At 34.1% G+C, this 21,585-nt stretch overlaps 1 protein-coding gene across 3 annotated transcripts in view; it reads left to right on the top strand.

Moving 5' to 3' along the window:
- Window positions 1-21,585, top strand: part of LOC124359116 (EF-hand calcium-binding domain-containing protein 4A-like) — a 55,978-nt gene that overhangs the window by 10,656 nt on the left and 23,737 nt on the right. For 2 of the 3 annotated variants that reach the window (XM_046811574.1, XM_046811573.1), the window contains exons 2-3: window positions 12,245-12,377; window positions 20,948-21,041. In XM_046811574.1, the coding sequence (XP_046667530.1) occupies window positions 12,245-12,377; window positions 20,948-21,041 (227 nt within the window). The remainder of the gene's footprint in view (window positions 1-12,244; window positions 12,378-20,947; window positions 21,042-21,585) is intronic. The other variant, XM_046811575.1, reaches the window with a different exon arrangement.

Here is a 21,585-nt window from a genome sequence, read left to right as displayed (position 1 = left end):
AAACAGAAATTCTTTCATGGTAAACTCGTTTTACCTTCTTTTATATCAGTGAAAGTACATTGATTTATACAATTATTTACTTTTTTGTCGCCCTTTGAAGCAGCCGATCCATAGGCGGCCGCCTAGTTTGTTTAATGTATGTACGCACCGCCGCTCCTAGTCAAGCCCTACGATAACGCTGTAAACTTCATATGATCTACAGTTGTCTGAAGACCTCACTTTTCCTCAGTAAACAACAGAAGATTATCAGAAAAAGCGAAAGAATCTACCCTTACCGTTGATGCTCAATTTTATAACACCTTGGCATGAGGGCATCAAACATTCAACCCTTGACATATATTACACGATTTGTATTCCACAGTAACACGTAATCATGACAGCATTGGAGAGATAACTACCCGGTATCAACCAAATTTCCTCTTTTATGTTGTCCAAGGTTTATTTTCTTATAGTATTGCTCATAGTTGATCGCCAACATGACACAAAAGTATTATTAAATTAACATGGCATTTGTTACATGTTACATGATCTATTACCTATTACTGTGTGATTATAAATTATTATGGCGGATCAAGTACTTTTTGTGATTCAATGTTTATTGAAATTATATATAATATATGTATATATACAGGGTGTATCAAATTGAATGACCTGATTTTAAAACTCAATATCTATTGCTGAAAATGTACTACAAAAATAATATTTATTGCAAAATATTCAAAAAATCTTAAAGTTTTAGGTATGTTATTACAAATGTTCTATATGTCCACCAGCAGCAGCACGAACAACATCCAGACGACAGCTAAATTCCTCATAAACCTTACACAACGTATCTGTGTTCACAGACCTTATTGCGACAGTTATTCTGTTCTTTAGTTCTTCGATGTCATGAGTTAGAGGGGGAACAAACACTTTTTCCTTCACTTATCCCCACAAGAAAAAGTCGCATGGGGTCAAGACTGGTGATCTTGGAGCCCAAGAATGAAGGGCATTGTCTCGAGGTCCCGTGCGCCCTATCCAGCGATGGGGCAGAGTGTTGTTGAGAAGCTGCCGAACATTGTTGTGCCAGTGAGGCGGAGCTCCATCCTATTGGAAAATGAACCTAAAACTTTAAGATTTTGTGAGTATTTTGCAATAGATATTGAGTTTTAAAATCAGGTCATTCATTTTGATACACGCTGTATATAATTTAAAGAGTTGCGCAAACCCCTGTTAGTAATATCCGTTTTAATATACACTGTACATTAATAGTCTTGTTTACATTTTTAGTTGGTGTGGTTCTTTTGAAAGAAATCAAAGAATTTTCTATCTACAATAGTAGGCCTACTAATCAACATCCATTTATGTCATTGTAAGATTCATAGAAATAGGATACTTATTCACGCCAAGAACATTACATTTAGGCTACACACAATCAACAGCATGAAATCGTAGAAGTGATATTGATACAAAACCGGTATAGTTTTCACTTTTAGGCTCACAATGTAAATTATTTTAGAACAAGTATTACAAGGTAAATGTAAAACAAACATATAAGGAACTGTGGTCTTATAAGTTTTATACTGTACGCTCTCTCATTTATTTGTGTGTGTGTGTGTGTGGTGTGTGTGTGTGTGTGTGTGTGTGTGTGTGTGTGTGTGTGTGTGTGTGTGTGTGTGTGTGTGTGTGTGTGTGTGTGTGTGTGTGTGTGTGTGTGTGTGTGTGTGTGTGTGTGTGTGTGTGTGTGTGTGTGTGTGTGTGTGTGTGTGTGTGTGTGTGTGTGTGTGTGTGTGTGTGTGTGTGTGTGTGTGTGTGTGTGTGTGTGTGTGTGTGTGTGTGTGTGTGTGTGTGTGTGTGTGTGTGTGTGTGTGTGTGTGTGTGTGTGTGTGTGTGTGTGTGTGTGTGTGTGTGTGTGTGTGTGTGTGTGTGTGTGTGTGTGTGTGTGTGTGTGTGTGTGTGTGTGTGTGTGTGTGTGTGTGTGTGTGTGTGTGTGTGTGTGTGTGTGTGTGTGTGTGTGTGTGTGTGTGTGTGTGTGTGTGTGTGTGTGTGTGTGTGTGTGTGTGTGTGTGTGTGTGTGTGTGTGTGTGTGTGTGTGTGTGTAAATAGACGATAGCAGACACCTATAACGCAGAGCCTGCTGCAGTCCTACCTCTAACAGTCTAGCTATAGGAAGATGATGTCATCGTAGGCATGGCAAATGACGCTGTTCTATTTACATTCTTTAGTCTGGCTCTATTGTTTGTATGTACTCGTATTTCTCTTGTGTTCGTCTGGCATTCTCCCTTGTGCGCTGTGGGCGTTCAAAATATTCCCTTTTTAGCGCTAAGAGTAACGCGTTCGGGGATGATTTATTTCCAATTTTACTTTCCTGATTATTTTTACAAATCCGCGAGTTGGATGATACTATGACCAATACTGATTAAAATGTTTTAAGCAAATTTATTCACAGTACTAACTACAAATTGTTCTGTTACTAACGCAATCTTACCGAGGAACCCGCATTATCCAAACTAACCTCCAATGAGAAATAATAAGTGGAGGCTATTAGTTCTCATCACTTCCGAAGTTGGTGTTATGTACAAGAAATAATTAAAGTTTAACTTGGTAAAAACAGAGAAATCCCTGTGAACATCCTGCGTCCTGACCGATCCTGTTTCCGGTATGTTGGGCGACAAACCACCAATGACCAAACAAACCAACAGAGAGCTAGAAACCAGAGGTCCCTACACAACAGTAAAGATTTTCCTCAGTTGGTTTTGTTGTTTCCGTCGTCTCTCGATGTTTGTTTGTTATATTAAACCTCAAATTAATGACACTCCAAGCATAGAGTAACATTATCATGTCATTGCTTACTCTGTGATTCAGGTACGATACACAATATTTACTGAGAAGACAATATAATTTCATGTTTTCTATATAAACTATATAACTGTAATATAAACTATTAATACAGTGCACAATTATTTTCAATATTTTAGTGTATTCAGTTGGGGTTTATAAAAAATTAAAAAGGCCAAAGTAGTCTTTTCAGTTTATTGTGTGTCAAACAATTAAAAGGGAGAACTGAAATGTTTTGTTGCAAAACAAGCTTAATAATATCGATAAAATGATTAGATTGCAAAGGTATTTGTGAATGATTGATATCCATAAGAGTTAAGTACTCTTTGTTTGAATTTAATAGAGCCTGAAGTTATATCTTTATTTATATTATTATAAATCGTGCATTGTAGTAAAATATTATTATGAGGATAAATTAACTATATGAGTCATGAATGCTGTAAAAACTTAATTAAGCTCAACAAAGAAAGCGGCTTTTTCGCTCAACTTTCATTCGCTGTCTTCTATGCCAGATCAGATCACATTAGTCGCTTCCCGGAGACGAGGAAGCTATTAATTGTTGGCAGCACAATCGAACTGCTTCCTCTCATACTTTCTCCGGCTTGCAACATGTCCACTCCATGTACGTTCGTGCCGCGTCCCTCATCAGGAGACCCGTCAGGTCGTCAGACATCATAGCCCTGACCGACGGGTTCTGCCTGTACGGGATTTGTTACACTCGTACACCAGTTCTGTTAGGTGGGATATTTCTAAACGCAATATTTTTATGGATAATTGCATGGATTTCATTCTCTAAATGACTTGAATTTTGTAAGTGAATACAGAAAGTTATTGCACTGTTTATATCATTCATTGAAACAGCTTTGTTTCTTTTTTATTGATCTATTTTATTTCAGCCATTTTGAGGTATGATTAAAAATATTACAATGAGTACATATATTGAACATATAACAACATAATTGAATATATTCAATTTCAGGCAGAACATTTTTTACTTTGATCAAATAACTAGGATTTAATTAAAACACTCACGCAAAATTACTACAATTCTGTAACACCACTCGTGAGTTACAACATTTCTGATCGAAGATACAATTTGGCTGGCATATGGTAAACAAAGAGGAAAATAATATTCGAAAAATATAGTTGTAATATATCCGATGAGGTTTTCAAATTCGTCTAAAACGTGACCAGTATTAAAAAACTCAAATCACCATGCAGAAATTGTACATAAATGTACATTTTAGCTTGTATATTAGAAGGTAGGAGGACGCCGGATTACATGTCGCGTTACAGGTTTCGCTGAAGTTGCATGCAAAATGCCAATACTATGTCCATTCTGGACAGACAATAGGGAGGGACGAGGCCCGCACGCCTTCTAGTGTTCTTCAGTTGCCAAACAGGAAAAGCTAAGTATCCCATAATTCATTAGCCTAATCACTGAATGTCAAGCGCAATCACCTAGTGTACTTCCCCGGAGGTAATTGTGAGGATGACATCGTGTAAACTAACAAGCGGGTGGCACTCGATAACGGGTAGCGGCGATGTAAGGTGAGCGACCTTGGGGGTCGTGCGGCATTGGTAGACCCACATGTTGATAACACAACACAACACGGCCTTCGTGATATTGACTGACTGTGACTTGTGGGAGCTCGTGGCATTCTCCGACCTTGTGACTCATCAGAGACATTGTGCGAGAAAGTTGTAAAATATGTTTTTGTCATTTCTTTGGAAATGTAATAAATGCTTAAGAATGGCAAAAACGATCCGTAACGTTGATGTAAACTAAATCAATGAACCTTTGTTAATATATTTCATAAGCTGAATATATATAAATTAATATAAAAGAATGTTGATGATTTCTTGTATTGATATTGCATCCATGAAAATATCGATTTGTAATTCACACGCATTTGCTCTAGTTTGTTCAGAAGACTCTCTTGAACTCTTTTCAAATTTTGTTTTAAGGGTAGTTAGTGTATTTTCAACTACAATAGCACATCCATGTGCACTGACCGAATCCAGCTCCCCCAATTTTAAAAATATACTGAAGGTTGCATTGATACGTAATTGTTATAAAATGCTTGAAAAGAAACATATTTTGGGTTCTGTGAGACACAGAAGTTGATTGATACTGGATGCTGCCTCACGATCAGTCCAGTGGCATGCTGTTTGCAAATCTATAATTACAGAAATAGTAGCTTCCTAAACACATAAGTGCAGTAATGATATTCTTCACATCTATCATATGACAAACAGCTTTCAGTATTGCGTTATAACAGTTTGAACTATTAACGTAAAGTACTGTTGTAAAAAATTAAGCATTTACAACAAAAAATGTATTGTTGTTTACCATGCCCATGTAGTACTTTACAATTTGAACATTAAATTAAGATGGTGGAAGCTATAATGCATGTACAGAATGAGGAGTGTAATTCTCTAATAGCAGCTCGCACTTGATGAAATTTCTACTCAAATTAACTGGCACCATTGAATTCTTGTCCTTGAATGAGCCACATTAATATAAATGAAATGACGTTTGTTGGTCTCACTAACACTAGAAAACGGCTAGACCACAGAAGTCCAAGGACGATAAAAAGGAGAGAAACGTTAGAAAAATTTCTCAGAATATTTAATAATTCTGGTAAATAATTATATTTACAACACGTAATCCACAGTAAACTGACCCTAAACAGCTGATGACACTTTCTGCTGGAGGTCACCAGTGTAGCAGAAACATTTGTTTACATTTAAATTTTAGAAAATACTGAATAAATTATTATTCATTGCTTGTCAGCAGATTGCAAAAACAAAATTACTATTTAATTTTTATTTTTTATTGCACCAGTGACAAATAAACTAATGCACTGAAAATAATATTTAAACGTGTCCTAAAACCCACCTTGATGAACAAAGCTGTGAATGTTTTGCACATAAGGTTATCAAAACTGGTTGTCCTCCTTAACAAAATGGAAAGTCTAGTATTTGAATCTTGTTATGTCACCACATTTAATTTTTAGATATTTGCGTAGTATTAGGGATTTTTTAGTTTCTTCCCATCAAAATAACATTACCTTATTGGCTTCAGTTTCTGTTTCTAATGAATTATTTGCAAAAATCAATCAGATCATTTTGAGGGCTAATTTACATTGCCTTATTTGTGATTGGTCTTAAATGAGATTTTAAATTTTCATCATTAAATATCATGTGCTTCCTATAACGAAGCAGCGTTGAAATTTCAATCCTTTCAATGAACTCTTCTTTATCGTAATCAATCAATCCATATCCTCTTTGCACTCTCAATGGATGTTTTAGTGACTATACATAGTTATTAGTTCAAATGTAGGAAGAAGATATTTTGCTGTTTTTCAGATTTAAACAAGAGTTAAATAAATAAAGTACAAAACTTTTCTCCTCTACAGTATATTTCTTATGTTGAAGTTCACTTTTAATAGATGATTTAGAGGCCAGTGTTCTATTCAAACACCTCAGAAAACTATACACAAACATGCAATATGTGACTTATTCTTTTTGAAAGTAGGAGAACCATTTCCATCTTTGCTAATTGAAATTAAGTCGAACACCTCAGAAAACTATACACAAAGCATGCAATTTGTGACATATACTTTTTGAAAGTATGAGAAACATTTCCATCTTTGCTAATTGAAATTAAGTCTAACACCTCAGAAAACTATACATAAACATGCAATATGTGACATTCTTTTTGAAAGTAGGAGAACCATTTCCATCTTTGCTAATTGAAATTAAGTCTAAAATTTATACTGCCTTTGGAAGAGTAAAATATGTAAAATAAGAGGTCTAGTAAAACAATATTGATGACAGTAATTCATTCTCCAAAATATAATAGAAATAAATATATAATTAAAAATAATCTATTCGTAAATATTGTGTTTCAACAAAATCAAAGATTTGATTGAATTGAGGAAATGAAATAATTAACACAACATAAATATTTTCAAAACATATTCTATGGTATATTCAATGTTGTCTACCTTTAGAAGGCAGAAAGATAGTGAGATGTACTTACTCTTAATTTTACATAAGTTTGGAACCCTAGACAACAAGGGGGAGTTGTAAATAAATTTCTCTCCCTCCACTAATAAGCTACTATGATTGTATAGCAGTTCATAGTGTACAGCAGCATTATCAAATACGGTTCATAACAGAGGGATAACTAAATGACAATACTACATGATGCATGTTAACGACCTATCAGATCAACTTAAAGATGCTTGCCAGACTGTTATGTTTGCAGACGACACTGTCATTATAGTAGCAGAAAAATCAAATGAACAACTTGACATCAACGCCTACATAGCCTTTAATATGACAAAACAATATTGCTTCTCAAATGACCTTGTGCTGAACGAGAAAAAGACTCTGCAGATGATCTATAACATTCGGAAAAAGGAAATCGAGGCTGGACTACCTGAACTGAAGAGAGAAGAAAACACAAAGTATCTTGGAATAGTGATAGATGAGAATCTGACCTGGCGAACTCATACTGACCAACTCTGTAAAAACTCAGCTCAGGAACATATGTAATCAGACAAACCAAACAAACAAGTGGGATAAAAACATCCAAAATTGCATATTGATATTTTGCACTTTGTGAATCCCATCTAAGGTATGGCCTGGCAATATGGGGTGGAACAACAAGCTCAAATCTGGAAAGAGTGCTTATACAGCAGAAACGAGCGATTAGGAGCCTTGCAGGGTTAAACTACCAAGATAGCTGTCGAGAATCTTTCAAAGAACTTAAAATATTAACTGTAGTAGCACTGTACATAAGAGAAATCATCTTGTATGCAGTAAAAACCAACCAAGACAGACACAGAGATCTACATCAACATAACACCAGAAACGCTATAGATTTCTCACTCCCAACTCACCACTTGAGTCTTTATGAAAGGAAGCCTAGCTACAGAGGAGCCTTGTTCTACAACAATATGCCTGGACACCTCAAGAAAGTATCTGGACAACGACTGAGTAGACAACTAACAGCGTGGCTGGAAGACAGACCCTTCTACTCAGTGAAAGAATTCCTGGAGAGAGCCCTTGACTAAATGAAGACCACATAATGAATTTACAAACACTGACTATTGCACTCATTTATAACATTAACACTTCTTCTTGACCTTTGTTCTGTTCTCTAAGAATATGTACAATAAAGAAGAAAGAAAAGAAAAGAAAGAACCCTCTGAACTTAAGAAGAAAAAACCTATGACTATAACAGTTTACAGAGTACAGTTGGTTCTTTGAAGTTTGTTGTTGACGATGGAGGGTTTGAAAGGATAATAGGATTTAGAACATTTTGCCATCGTTATACGTTACAAAAAGGTATAACACTACTTTTCAAAGATTGAAATCTACCCCTTTAGGTGTGAAAAAGACTGAAACTAAACATTTAAATTTAAGTGGCAGCTTTTGTCACATACTTTTGGTTTTTTAATGTCAGGGTCTTTTTTACATCTGAAGAAGAGGGTAGATTTCAATCCTCAAAACATAGTGTTATATCTACTTTTTTGTAACATGTAACAATGACAAATGTCCAAAATCCTATCACCAATGGGTGTTGTCAAGTTAAAATGTTTCTGTTTATTTAATTAGTGTGTTTCAGTTTTTTTTAGTACATTTCTCGTGTAAATAGATACATGTTACAATAATTTATCTGTCCAGAAACCTTTTCTAAGAACAAAAATAAATTTGTAATTCATGTAATTGCCTCATATTTATTCCACTCAGTCTAACTAATAGTTTTAAATACTTAAACTGTTCAATTGGCAGTTGCAGTTGAGTGGAATTGAAGAAAAGTTACATCAGTGATACGTTGTGCCAGTTGACTGGTCATTCATGCCCACCATTATCAATATCTCAACTGCTGAATGTATAATGAGAGCTTATTCAACACCTGGGCCATGGTTCACTGCTCAATTGATGTCATTCATGCATGACTTTGACTGAATCATTAATAGTTCTCAGAGTTGCTAACTTATCTTGAGCACAGCTGCATTTAGAGGTGTAAATTAACCCTGGGACAGTAAACCGTCAATAATATCAGTGTTACTGACTTTACATATCATTCAAAAGCTATGACTAACTCTGAATAGCATTCTCTATGTAAACACTGCAATATCAGAAATTGCAGATGAATAAGTTGTACATTGTATTTATGCTTCAAAACAAAATCTGTTAAGAAATGAAGAGGTACATGCTTATCAAACTAGAAGAGCTCAGGCATATCATCTTCCAGCCCACAGAACTACTCTCTACATCAAAAAGCCATCATTTGCTCGAGCCAAACTTTTCAACAAACTTCCCGAGGACCTTAAAAGTTGCAATCCGAAGACGATGAAAAGACAACTACATGACTGGCTGGTGAAGAAGTCAATCTACACCATAAAAGAATTATATTGTATCCTTGACCTTTAAATTTTGCCCTCTTGGTTAAAGTTTCTTCTCTTGTAATGTAACCAATTTGGACTTTGTACTATTCTATGATGTGACAAATATTCTGTTCTCAATGTTCATGAATAAAGAGTTCTCTTTCTCTTTCTTTCTTTCTTCTTCATTGATAATAAAATACAATTGTACAAAATTTGTAATGGCTTGGAGAAGAGAAATGTGAATTTTTGATTTTTTTTAATTTAGTAAATATTCAAAGGATAATAGTATTTCGGACATTTGCCATTGTTAAGTTATATGTTGCAAAATGTATAACACAATGTTTCGAAGATTAAAATCTATCAGGTGGGAGCATAGTTAGTTTATTACACATTTTATAACATATAACAATGGCAGTAGTCCTAAACCTATTATCCTTTCAAATATTTCATTGTCAATAACAAGCTAGTAAATATTATTATTGATTCAAAGTCATCAATTTATGCATGCTGTGAACTAGCTAATTGAAGGTCTGGTTTTAAAAGATTTAACGCTTTTCATGCCATGGTCTTGGTCTGATGTATCAAACCATGCTAGACAAGAATTTTTTTTATTTTCCATCATTATTCAATGGCATTTGACATGGCATGTGCTGTGATCGATGCCAATAATCAATTTTAAACAAAATAATTATAGACTAATGGACATGTTTTTCACTTTTAACTATATAAATACTTTGAATCCCATAAAAACTCAGTATTAAGTACTGGGAAAAAATTCTCCTAAAATAAGAACAGTAATGGATAAATACTTTTATAGTCGTTGCATATATTTTGCATGTATTGCATATATTTTTTAACAAAACTACTTTTGTGGTCTTTGCATTTCATATTGTTGCCAGCATTTAAATCCATAAATATAAGTCCATATATTAAGCCGAACATATTTCACACATTTCAAGGTAAGGCTATTCGAAAATAACCTAATAATGAAGTAAAGTTACTTGGAAAGGTGTTTATATTCTTTTTCCTAACAGATATAGAAATCATATACAAAAAAATTTCAAAATAAATTGAAATTTTCATATATAAAATAAAATACATAGTATATTATTGTTGTTGTTTGATAGTTTTCTTAATTACCTATAATAAGAAAACAAAGATGTTAAAAAAATTACTTGACTTATGGTAATCTATATTAAACTTGGCATTTTGAATTAAATATGCCTTGGTGGTTTTAGCTAACTAACAAAACAAATGATGGGTGAAGGAGCTAACAAGGTATGTTTAAAGTATCCCAGTCAGCATGTACCGTATACTTCTAGAGAAGGCTGGTATATCCAAGTTGAGAGGAGGTGCCAATTAGATCAGGACTAATGTGCAAATAAGAGCTAGCTTTGTCAATAGACTAATAATTAGTCACATTAATATCTAAGAGGTTTTATCCTACAGTAAACTGTAAGTTCTTTTGTTCTACAGGTCACTCATTGATCAGTACAGATCAGAGGATATTTATAGATAGTAACAAGATTTCACAGGAGATCCACACACATTCATATAATATCTCATGACTTGATCTGGCTTCTATAGTATACATCCATAATCTTATGATAGTTTTTAGACATTTACTACCACATACTTTTGTAGATAGTAACAAGACCACACAGGAGATCCATACTCATTCATATAACATCTCATGACTTGACCAGACTTCTATAGTATACATCCATAAACCGATGATAGCTTTACACATTTACCATCACATACTTAATTAGCTACTACTATTTCTTACTATTGTAAACCTACCACTTGCTTGGTGGCCAAACTATAAAGCAGGCTGTTCTTAGAGTTGGTGGTGAAGCCTCTGCAACCTCCTCCCCACCAACATAAACATAGAAAGTTAAAATCATATAATATATTACAAGGAAATTTGGTTTGTCATATATATTATCGTTTCCACACATATTTTCATTGCGATTGCACATTAGAACATAAGCAAGCATGAATTATCATGCTTACAAAGTAGCTCTTACATTAATGTTCATAGTTTATTTATTACTTACTAGCGGGCCCGGCGCGCTTTGCTGCGCATTTCAATAATTTTTTGCAAAAGTTGCCGCGGCTTCGCACGCAATTTCCCGTTGAAAACAGTACACTATATTCACTTATTCTTTTTCTATCACATTCTAAACATTGCTGAGATAATTGATAGTCGTTCCATCGTGAGCCTCTTGGGCGTATTATGAAGGTATGTACCATATTCCTGCCTCTATCTAGCTGTTACCCACGGCTTCGCACGCAAATCTTAAGAACCGAAGTCCTTATATTACTTAGTAAATTTTTTTTTTTACTATAATAAATTTTAGATTAAATTAGTTATATCTCCGATGCCACGATTGAGCTTGCTTTGTTGTCTCGATCGAGAGAATATGTACACACGGAGTTTTGAGAACCATACTTCTGTCAAAAAAAACAACTAAGGTTGATTTTATAACATTCTTTATATTTGTAGCCAACGTAAGATAGTAATTATGATATCTGCATTACTCTTCTGATCAAGCATGAGCATGGTTTATATTAAATAAATATTGCAGTTAAAGGTGAATTTTTACGTCAAATTTGAATTGTATTATCTGGATAGTAAAGTCTATGTTTAACAGTGATTGCAAAAACAGTTTAAACAAAATTTGTCGTTTCTCTTAAGCTTACTCTATGCTTTAAAACTATAAGTGTAATATATGTTTACAAAGAACAGCTGATTAAAAATTTGAAAAGACGTTAACATATGTTTGCTGCAATGCATTTCTTATGAGTATTTCTGTAACCAGTGGGGCGGAATCCTGAATCGGGAAAGGGATGGGCATAGCTTATAAACCTTCTCCGTGGAAAAATACATATACGTACAAATTTTTCATCATGATCGGTCCAATAGTTCACGATTCCATAAAGGACAAACATACAAACATTCATTTTTTATATATATAGATGTATTAAAAATTTCTGAGACTTGGTGAACCTTACAGAGGCTGCAGAGTGAGGTGTCACTTCCACCGGACCAATTGGAGGCTGTGTTTGAATCCCTGGACTCTTCTCACAACGGATACCTCACACTGGATCAGTTCCTAGCAGGAGTCAGTCAGTATACAACTTTGCATGGTACTATAGCTATGAATGGGTTAGAGGCCAGGAAGGTTTGAGAGTAATATTTGTTTACAGAAAATCTTCTCTCTGAGTTTACATTATAGTGATGTATAAAGTCACATTGCTGATAATGCATACCTGTATGGAATCTAATTCATTTGTCACCTTCCAATGATAACATTTCTGCTTGTGATTTAAAATATAAGTAAAAAAAGTTAGTTTGGAATTAGTTTGATATTGTAAAGTTTGTTTTAGTATATTTGGTCTCATCAAATTTCATTAAAATTTCTCTGAATATTACAAATTAAGGGCGAGAGGGTTCAACTATAGAGATAAAAGAAAAGTTAATTGAAGCTTAAAGTTAATTGAACATTGTGTGCTCCTAATAATAAATATATGATAACAGCTTGAATACATTTTGTCTCATTTACAAAACTAAATTTGTGAAACAAAGATAATTGTTAGACAATAAGATAAGTGAATAAAATATGGTAAATACGAGGTGTGGAGGAAACAGGTTTTTTCCGGACATTTGCCATCGTTCAGTGAAACAAGTAATCAGTACACTACGTTTCGAGATCTGCTGCATCTTCGAGGTGTGGCTTTTAAATCATAAGAATGATGCTGCTGCGGATCAAGGAGGCATGCGTCAACCGCCATTAATCAACAGCTGTTTAGTGTGAACCTTTCTCTTTAGTATGCAGCTAGTTTCGCTTCTTCAGCTAGTAAACAACACTTAGTCCAGAGCCTACGTTTGTGTTATTGTCGTTTTTTGTTTTGCAGAATAAAATGGTTAGTGTAATAGTAGAGCAATGAATTATTATGAAATTTTACTTTACACTTTGAAAAACTGCTACTGAAACTTATAATTTATTGAAAGGAGTGTATTTAAGTGAATATTTATCGCAGGCACGTGTTTTTGAATGGTTTAAGTGTTTTACAGATGGCAGAGAATACGTTGAACATGAGAGACTTACTCATCACCTTGAGACCCTAACACCTAGTGTTATTGTCCTTACTGAGCACAGATTAAATGAAGAGGAGCTCAGCAGCACTAAACTGCAAGATTATTTTATATTAACAGCTTGCTGTAGGAGAAACCATACCAAAGGAGGTGTAGCAGTCTATGTAAAAAGTGACCTAAAACTGGAAGCAGAGAAGATAGAAATTTCATTCTTCTGTATAGAGTTAGTTAGTTAACTTGGGACTATTTAAATAATGAAACATTAAATCTTAAAAAGGATTTTTTGGAGGCTCAGAACAGATTTGAATTGACAGTTTCTGCAGTACACAAAACCGATATGGTAACAAAAAAAGCCTATGACTTAAAACTACGAGATCTAAAAAGGCAAAGCATAGCGACACACATTAATCAAGCTCATGACAAATCTAAAGCAACTTGGAAGGTCATAAATAGCGAAAATACAAGAAAGGACAGCCATGAGGATTGCCTAGAATTACTTGTGGAAGACAAAAATCTAAAAGACCCTCAGAAAATTGCTGTCTACCTAAATGAATACTTCACTAACATAGCAGATTGAAACATCAGACAAATGAATACACAACACAAAGACAAACTGCATTAACGTCCGTTACAAACAGCAGACTTTAAGAACTCCATTCAACGACATTAGAAGAGGTACAGAAAGCAATCAAATCCTTTAAATCCAATCATTCAGCTGGACTCGACAAAATATATCTAAAATCTTAAAATTCTGCTGTAAGGAGCTGTCTACACCACCTAAAAACATAATGAATAAGTCCTTTTGTCAAGGATCTTTTCCTTTACAGCTAAAAAAATCAAAGGTGTATCCAAAACATAAGGTTGGTAACAAAATGGAAGTCAATAATTACAGACCTATATCGGTCATCTCAACAATGTCCAAATTGATAGAGACTCAAAAGATTATTAGACCATTGTAATGAAAATGAGCTGATGACCCCTAACCAGCATGGTTTCAGAAAACAAAAATCTACAACAACAGCCTTAATAAGTCTAGTTGAGAAAACCATCAACCACATCGAAGCCGGCAGAATGGCAGCAGGTATAATGCTGGACTACAGTAAAGCCTTTGATTGCCTCAGTCATACTCTTATCCTCACCAAGCTAGAATCACTCGGTGTAGTGGCAAAAGCTGCAGAATAGTTTTTCAACTATTTATCTGGCAGACATCAGGTTGTAGAACTGATGTGTCAATAAAAGGGTATGAACAAAAAAATTCTTTCAATGCCTTTCAGGTTTGTCTTCGACCCAGCTCTTTTCATTCTAACAGTCAATGATCTACCAGCCTATTTAGGAGACAGTTGCACAGCCATCATGTACGCATATGACACAACCCTAGTGCTGAGTAATGACAACCTTGAACAACTTCAACTGAACGCTTTTATTGCTACAAACCTAGCCACTCAGTACTGCCACGAGAATGACCTAGTTATAAATGCACAAAAAACAAAGCAACTCATGTTTGGCAGAAGAGGAAAGGAGGAAACAGCTTTGCCTTGAGATAGAAGTGGAGGACAGTGCACGTTTCCTGGGAGTTACCACTGACAGCTGCTTTACTTGGACAGCCCACATTGACTGTGTATGCAAGAAATTAAACAATGACATATATTAATATGACAAATGATGCAAATTGGCACTCCTGAAATTGCAAAAATAATTTATCATGCTTTTTGTGAAACTCACATAATGTATGGTATTGCAGCATGTGGTGATACTTCTAAGAAAAACATGGACAGGGTTCTAATACTACAAAGGAGAGCAATAAGAACTATAGCAGGTATAAATCATATGGAGAGCTGCCCTGAGCACTTTAAAAAACCTTCACATATTGACTGTTTATGCGTTATACATCTGTGAGGTGGGACACTACGCACCTCTAAAACAACCTGCCCTAGGAACTGCCCTGCACAACTATAATACGAGACATGCCAACCTTCTCAACCTACCAGCTCACCGAACTTCTCTATTTGCAAGGAAACCAATATATGCCAGTATTAAAGTTCTCAATCACCTACCTCAAGATCTCAAGGAAGAAACTGGTGCTACATTAAAGAAGAAACTGAAGAATCTCCTAATTGACAATCTAATTTACTCTATGGATGAATTTTTTCAAATGACCTGGACTTAATGTTAGTATACATTTAATTGTGTATTTTATAAAACATAATTTTGTACATATGGCACTATATTGTTTCTTGAAGAAATTGTTAATAAAGAATATTCTGATTCTGATTCGCTGCCAGGTTGCCCTTGAATGTCAAAAAATGGATGGAAATGTTGAAATATCGGTAATTTTATTTAGTCTGACTGTCAAGTAAGTATTCATGGAATTGGCAAAACTATAGCTATTGATAAAGAATGTGTACTGCAAATTTTATGTGACAATTATAACATACAAAAAGTGGGTGCTAAAATGGGGCCTAAAATTGACCAACAGGAAGCTCGCAAAAATGTTTGTACTGACACTTTGTATGCGATTGATAATGATCGATATTTTTTTCAAACAATAATAACATGTTATGAAACATGGTTTTTTTTTTTACTTGTGATCTGGAAACAAAGCGCTAATCCATGCACTGGAAGAATTCAACTTCACCAAGCCAAAAAAGCACAAATGAGCAAGTCAAAATTTAAAGCAATGATGATGATTGTTTGTTTTTTTATCCATGGGATGCACCTTCACTGGGTTCCTTAAGTTCAAACATAAACAAATAATACTACCTTTGGTACTTTCTAAACTACATCAAAGAGTAAGGAAAAACACCCTGAAATGTGGAAGGACAAATAATGGTTCTCCACCAAGACAGTGCACCAGCTCATTCCGCATTATCTGTCAAGAGGTCCTAGCCAAGTACGGCATCCTAGTGTTTGAACATCCACCTTATTCACCAGATCTTGCACCATGTGATTTTTACCTGTATCGTAAGGTGAAATCTGCATTAAAAGGGACAAAATTTGAGTCTGTGGAAGCTGTAAAAGGAAAGCGGCACGTGTCTTGAAGGAGCTGACAGAAGATGACTTCCAGCACTATTTCCAACAATGGAAAATTAACATGGAGCGTTGCAGGAATAGACAAATTTATAATGAAGGTAACAATAAGTGATTATGTACGAAATAAAAATAACATTTTTTACATCAGCTCATTATTTAATAGCCACACTTTGTAAAACTAAATTGATTTTTTCTGTTCAGTGCCTTGTTTCTATTGGAGTACTCCAAAGACATTTTATTATTTTAAAATTAAAATTCTAGCACAATAACTTTAATGTTTTGAAGGAGGTTTTACAGTGTAGATTTATTATCATAACTATAAATAAACATAAATATATAGCAACTATAGTAAAAACCCACAGCAGTAATAGGTCCAACATTTACACAAGTTCATAATGTATATGTTGAAGGAATCTACAGTTCAAAAAAGGTCCACTAAGCTCATGAAGACTAAGGAGCCATTTCCCCTCAATCACAAATAAGCTACTCATAACTGTATTTCCAGATATTCACCGATATAGTGATAGAACTCGTGTGAAACTGCCACACTTCCTCCAAAAGAAAAGCTATAGATCCCTGTTTAGAAATATGACAAACAAAAAGACTAAGAATAATTAAAAAAAAACTTAAATGTGTATGACTAAGAAGAGGTATTTTTGCTAAAATAAGCATATCTGAAAGCTCTCACTAAATGTAAACTTACAGGAGATATTGAAGACAGTGCAATCTGCACTAATGCAAAGAAAAAGTAGAACCTAAAATTAAAATGCCTGCAAAAGCAAGCTACTGTAGGAGATAAAGAAACATCTCAAAACAAATCAAAAACTATGTGGCCTATGATAACTAAAAATAGAAAGAAACAAGGATAAATATAGCCTCAGGTTTAGCTGTATGTAAATGGAAGTTACTGAATGATCCTCTTAAAGTAACAGAACAACTAAATAACTACTTCATATGCACTTTTGTTGAAGCACTAGCTAAAGGTAATGTAACAAGACCTGCCACAGTCAACCCAGTCACATTCAGATGCAATCGATATCTCTCAGAACTATCATTCACTAATCCAGAAGAAATATAAAAAGTAATTGTAATTTAAACCAAAGTGGTCTGCAAGACTGGATGGGGTAACCCACACTTGTAAAAGTCTGCTCCAAAGAACTCATAGCTCCATCAACAAGCATCGTGAATAAATCATTTAAAGAAGAATTATTCCCAAGTGGTCTAAAATTTTCTGAAGCCTACTTACACTTATAAATATAAAAAAGGCTTTGTAACAGATCCAACAAATTATAGACCCATATCTGTAATCTTTTCTACGGTAGTTGAAAAAGTGGTGCTTGCAAGATTAATAAACAATCTAGAGGATAACAGCCTATTAACAGACAAGCAGCATGGATTTGTAAAAGGGAAATCAACCGTAAGAGCAATAATCAGCCTCATGGAAAATATAACTATTCAACTTGAATACAAAAAACTAGTTACAGGAAAACTACTTAATTTCAGCAAAGCGTTTTAATCTTTAGGGCTCAATCTCATCCTCCTTAAACTTGAGGCATTAGGCATAAATGGAAAAACAAAATCTTGGTTTCAACCATACTTAAGCTGACACAGCCAAGAAGTTGAAATAAAGTCCACATCCAACAACATGGTACAGTATTTGAAATCCAATTCCTAGGTCATAACAAGAGGGGTGCCTCAGGGTTTGTTTCTGGGATCAGTTCTTTTTATTTTATTTATCAATGACATGCCACAACACCTTGGTGAACACTTGTTAATGTACACTGATGATACTTTTCTTGTAGTAAGCGATGATGATACAGTTGCTAGTCTAAAAGAACGCGTCTTTTTTTTTTAAGTTTGAATAAGGCCTTTCAGTACTGCAAGGAAAATGACTTGGCTGAAAAAGACACTCTAGGCCTGGAAAATGTAGTGCAAGAAGACAAGGTTAAACTGCTAGTAATGACAATCAATGCAAAACTCACTTGGACACCTCACATTGATCATTTGTGCTAAATAGTTTCCTCTGGTCTATACGCTGTGAAAAGAGACATAAATAAGTAGCTGATATTAAAACAGACGAAACAGCTTATTTTTAACTGTATGAATCACATATTAGACATGGCCTTATTATTTGGGGTGGAACTTCACTCAGCAACATGGAACAAGTATTGATTCTGCAGAAACGAGCTATAAGGGCACTTACAGATTTATAACCCTAGAGACTTGCCGTACATCTTTTAAGGAACTGGAATTCATGACAGTGGTCAACCTGGACATTCAATAGGTAATCATATATGCTGACAATAAAAGTACACAATGCAAAAATAACATCCACAGCTATTACACCAGACATACTTTATCCTCCGCTACACCTCAACATCGCCTCACTCTGTACGAAAGACAATCACTCTACATTTGATGCAGACTGCATAATCATCTCCCAGAATGGTCTAATCATCTGAAAGGAGGTAAAATTTGTTTGCTTCTGAAATGTTTGGTAACACATATCAAGGTATCCTAGATATTAGAAACTTTGAAATGGAATGGTCCAATTGCCTCAGGAACACAGAGGACAATGAAACATTACGGTTGAGATAGTATTGAAATTCTGTGAACTCAAACTGATGGATTGGAAGCTATGAGCAGGAACCAAGCAATGAGAAGAGTGTCCACTACATCAATAAAGGAAAACCAAATTGTTAAGAATTGTGTTGGGACCATGAAAACCTATAGGCTAGGACTTGGTTTAGAAGTTACAGCTTAGGAAGATATCAGGTATATATCTTTTAGAATAGAATAGAATACATGTTTATTCCTTCTATTATTTTACATAGTTTTGTACACAATCAAAATTTAGCTCAGAATTTCTAGCCATCGAATCAAGTAGAGAAAATTGACAAAAGAAGTCTCTTACAGTGTAAATAAACTTAAAACTTGGCTGTCCACTGCAGTGCTCACAACAAAATAAAAAATAACATATAAATGAATACTAATACTATAAAAACTTAACAATAAAACATTATTACAAACCCAAGAAATTAAGTATTCTACAATACAATCAATATGTTTTTGTGTATAATAAGAATTTAAGATATAGCAGTACAAAACATAAAAACAAAAGAATAAATGCATCAGGTTTTATACAAAAAACTTCAAACTTCAGTGCAAAATCTGAAAAAAACCCTCTATCTTCTTTTTCTAGTAGCCATCTATTAGCTTCTTTTTGAAAATGTTTAAAGTTTTGGAGTTTTTAATGCTGTGAGGTAACATGTCAAAAATCTTTGGACCTATACAAATAAAAGTTGTTTCGAACATAGTTTTATTAATTTTTGGTCTTACGTGAACAGAGTTTGCAGCAGTACTAGTGTAGAATTGAAATTGTTTATTTCCATCATTTCAACTTCGGATGTAGAATATTTTCAAAACTTTAAATATAAAATGTGTTTGAGAGGGAGGATGTTAATTACTCGGAATAAAGGTATGAAGAATTCTCCATGAGATTTTGGAGAATTCGTACAAAATGTTTTTGAATAACTTCTATATCTATCTAGGTTCTGCAGCTTGCTTCAAGGAAAAGTATGAAAATTGTTATTGCAGTTTATGAAATTAAATAATTTTATGTTTTATCCTAGTACTAATTTTTCTATTTAACTTCAGGAAAAGTATGATGAGATAATAATTAGTAACTAATGTATATTGGAAATATTGAATTATAAAAAGTACTTTAATACCTAACAATAATATTTTCCATTGAGCTTAGCATCATTAGTACTCATATTCTGTCAGTGGTTAGGGTAGAGAATGGGGACAGCAAATAAACATAGCGGTTATAGATACAAGAAACTCTTATAACCCTTTATGAGGAAAGGGGGGATGGAAATTTTGAAAAACGCTGGTACTTATTGTTAGAAATTAGTTATAGAAACCTTGTATAATACAGAAAATGTTCAACAACAAGGAAAGCAGAATTGTGTAAACAATGACCTTGGCAGATGTGAATGAGTTCCATGATACTACATTCTGACTTAAATCAAACAATGATAAAGTTCAAGTTTACTGCTGTTTATGTTTGTTTAAGGCAGAGAGACTCTGAGAACAACAATCACTGATAAAATTATCAAATTTAACAACTCTTACTATTTTTTACTTAGAATAAATTGTTTTCATCCACCAAAAAAGTAAAAATCACCACCAACTGATGTTGAGTGTTTTAATTTGAAATATCCCATACGTCATGAAGAACTTCAACTGTATATAACGTTATTAGATACATTTCAAGTACTACTATTTTTATTTCAACTGCTTTTCCATTTGATTTTGAAAATTTAATTTCTGTTCTATAAAACAAATGTGTAATTAGTAAGTGATTAATTAAAACAAACACAGGCAGTTGGTACCTATGAGCTTTTTTAAATTATATTATAAGATAACATTATACGTTTTTGGTGGTCTTATTATGGAATTATAAATATTGAAACAATATGGTAATATACAAAGTTTGTTCAAACTACACAAAGATAAAGAATACACAAAGTACTTTGTTCATTCCATAAATATTAAGATCATATAAAAATGATGTAATTTTGTTCAGATCATTTTGGCAGCGATGGAGAAACAGACAGCCGATCTGACAGTGAGTCAGATGTTCCCATACAGCGACTTCTCAGCCTCAATGTGCTTCACAAGTGAGTTTAGTTTTATAATTTTTGTTCAAAAATCTTGTTATAACTTCTTCTAATGTAAACTCTAATGTAGAGTTTCAAAAAGAGTTGGTGAGGACTAAATTAATGAATGATGATTTAGGTTCAATAGATTGGCTTAAGTAGTTATTTTTAGTTATTCTATTTTATTTATTATTTCCTGAGCAAGAAGCAAGGTCTGGTTTAACTAAGTTATTCTGTATTTCTCTCACACACACACACACACACACACACACACACACACACACACACACACGCACACACACACACACACACACGCACACACACACACGCACACACACGCGCGCACACACACACACACACATGTCTCCCACTGTTATGACTAATAGTTATCAGTTGAATAGCATGATTTTTGTAACAAACATTCTTTGATTGTGTATATTTTTTTATTGAAATAATGAATTTTAGTTGTAGGTTTTGTGAAAGAGATATATGATTTACCAATTATTCACCATAAGATGTTAATAATGGAATAGTTGTGTTTTTAAGTTCCAAAATTATAAAATAC

The sequence above is a fragment of the Homalodisca vitripennis genome, chromosome 4 (assembly GCF_021130785.1).
Source record: "Homalodisca vitripennis isolate AUS2020 chromosome 4, UT_GWSS_2.1, whole genome shotgun sequence".
In the NCBI taxonomy this organism is placed as follows: Eukaryota; Metazoa; Arthropoda; class Insecta; order Hemiptera; family Cicadellidae; genus Homalodisca; species Homalodisca vitripennis.
The sequence above is the reverse complement of the archived record's forward strand: the minus strand, read 5'-3'. Positions and strand labels throughout refer to the sequence as shown.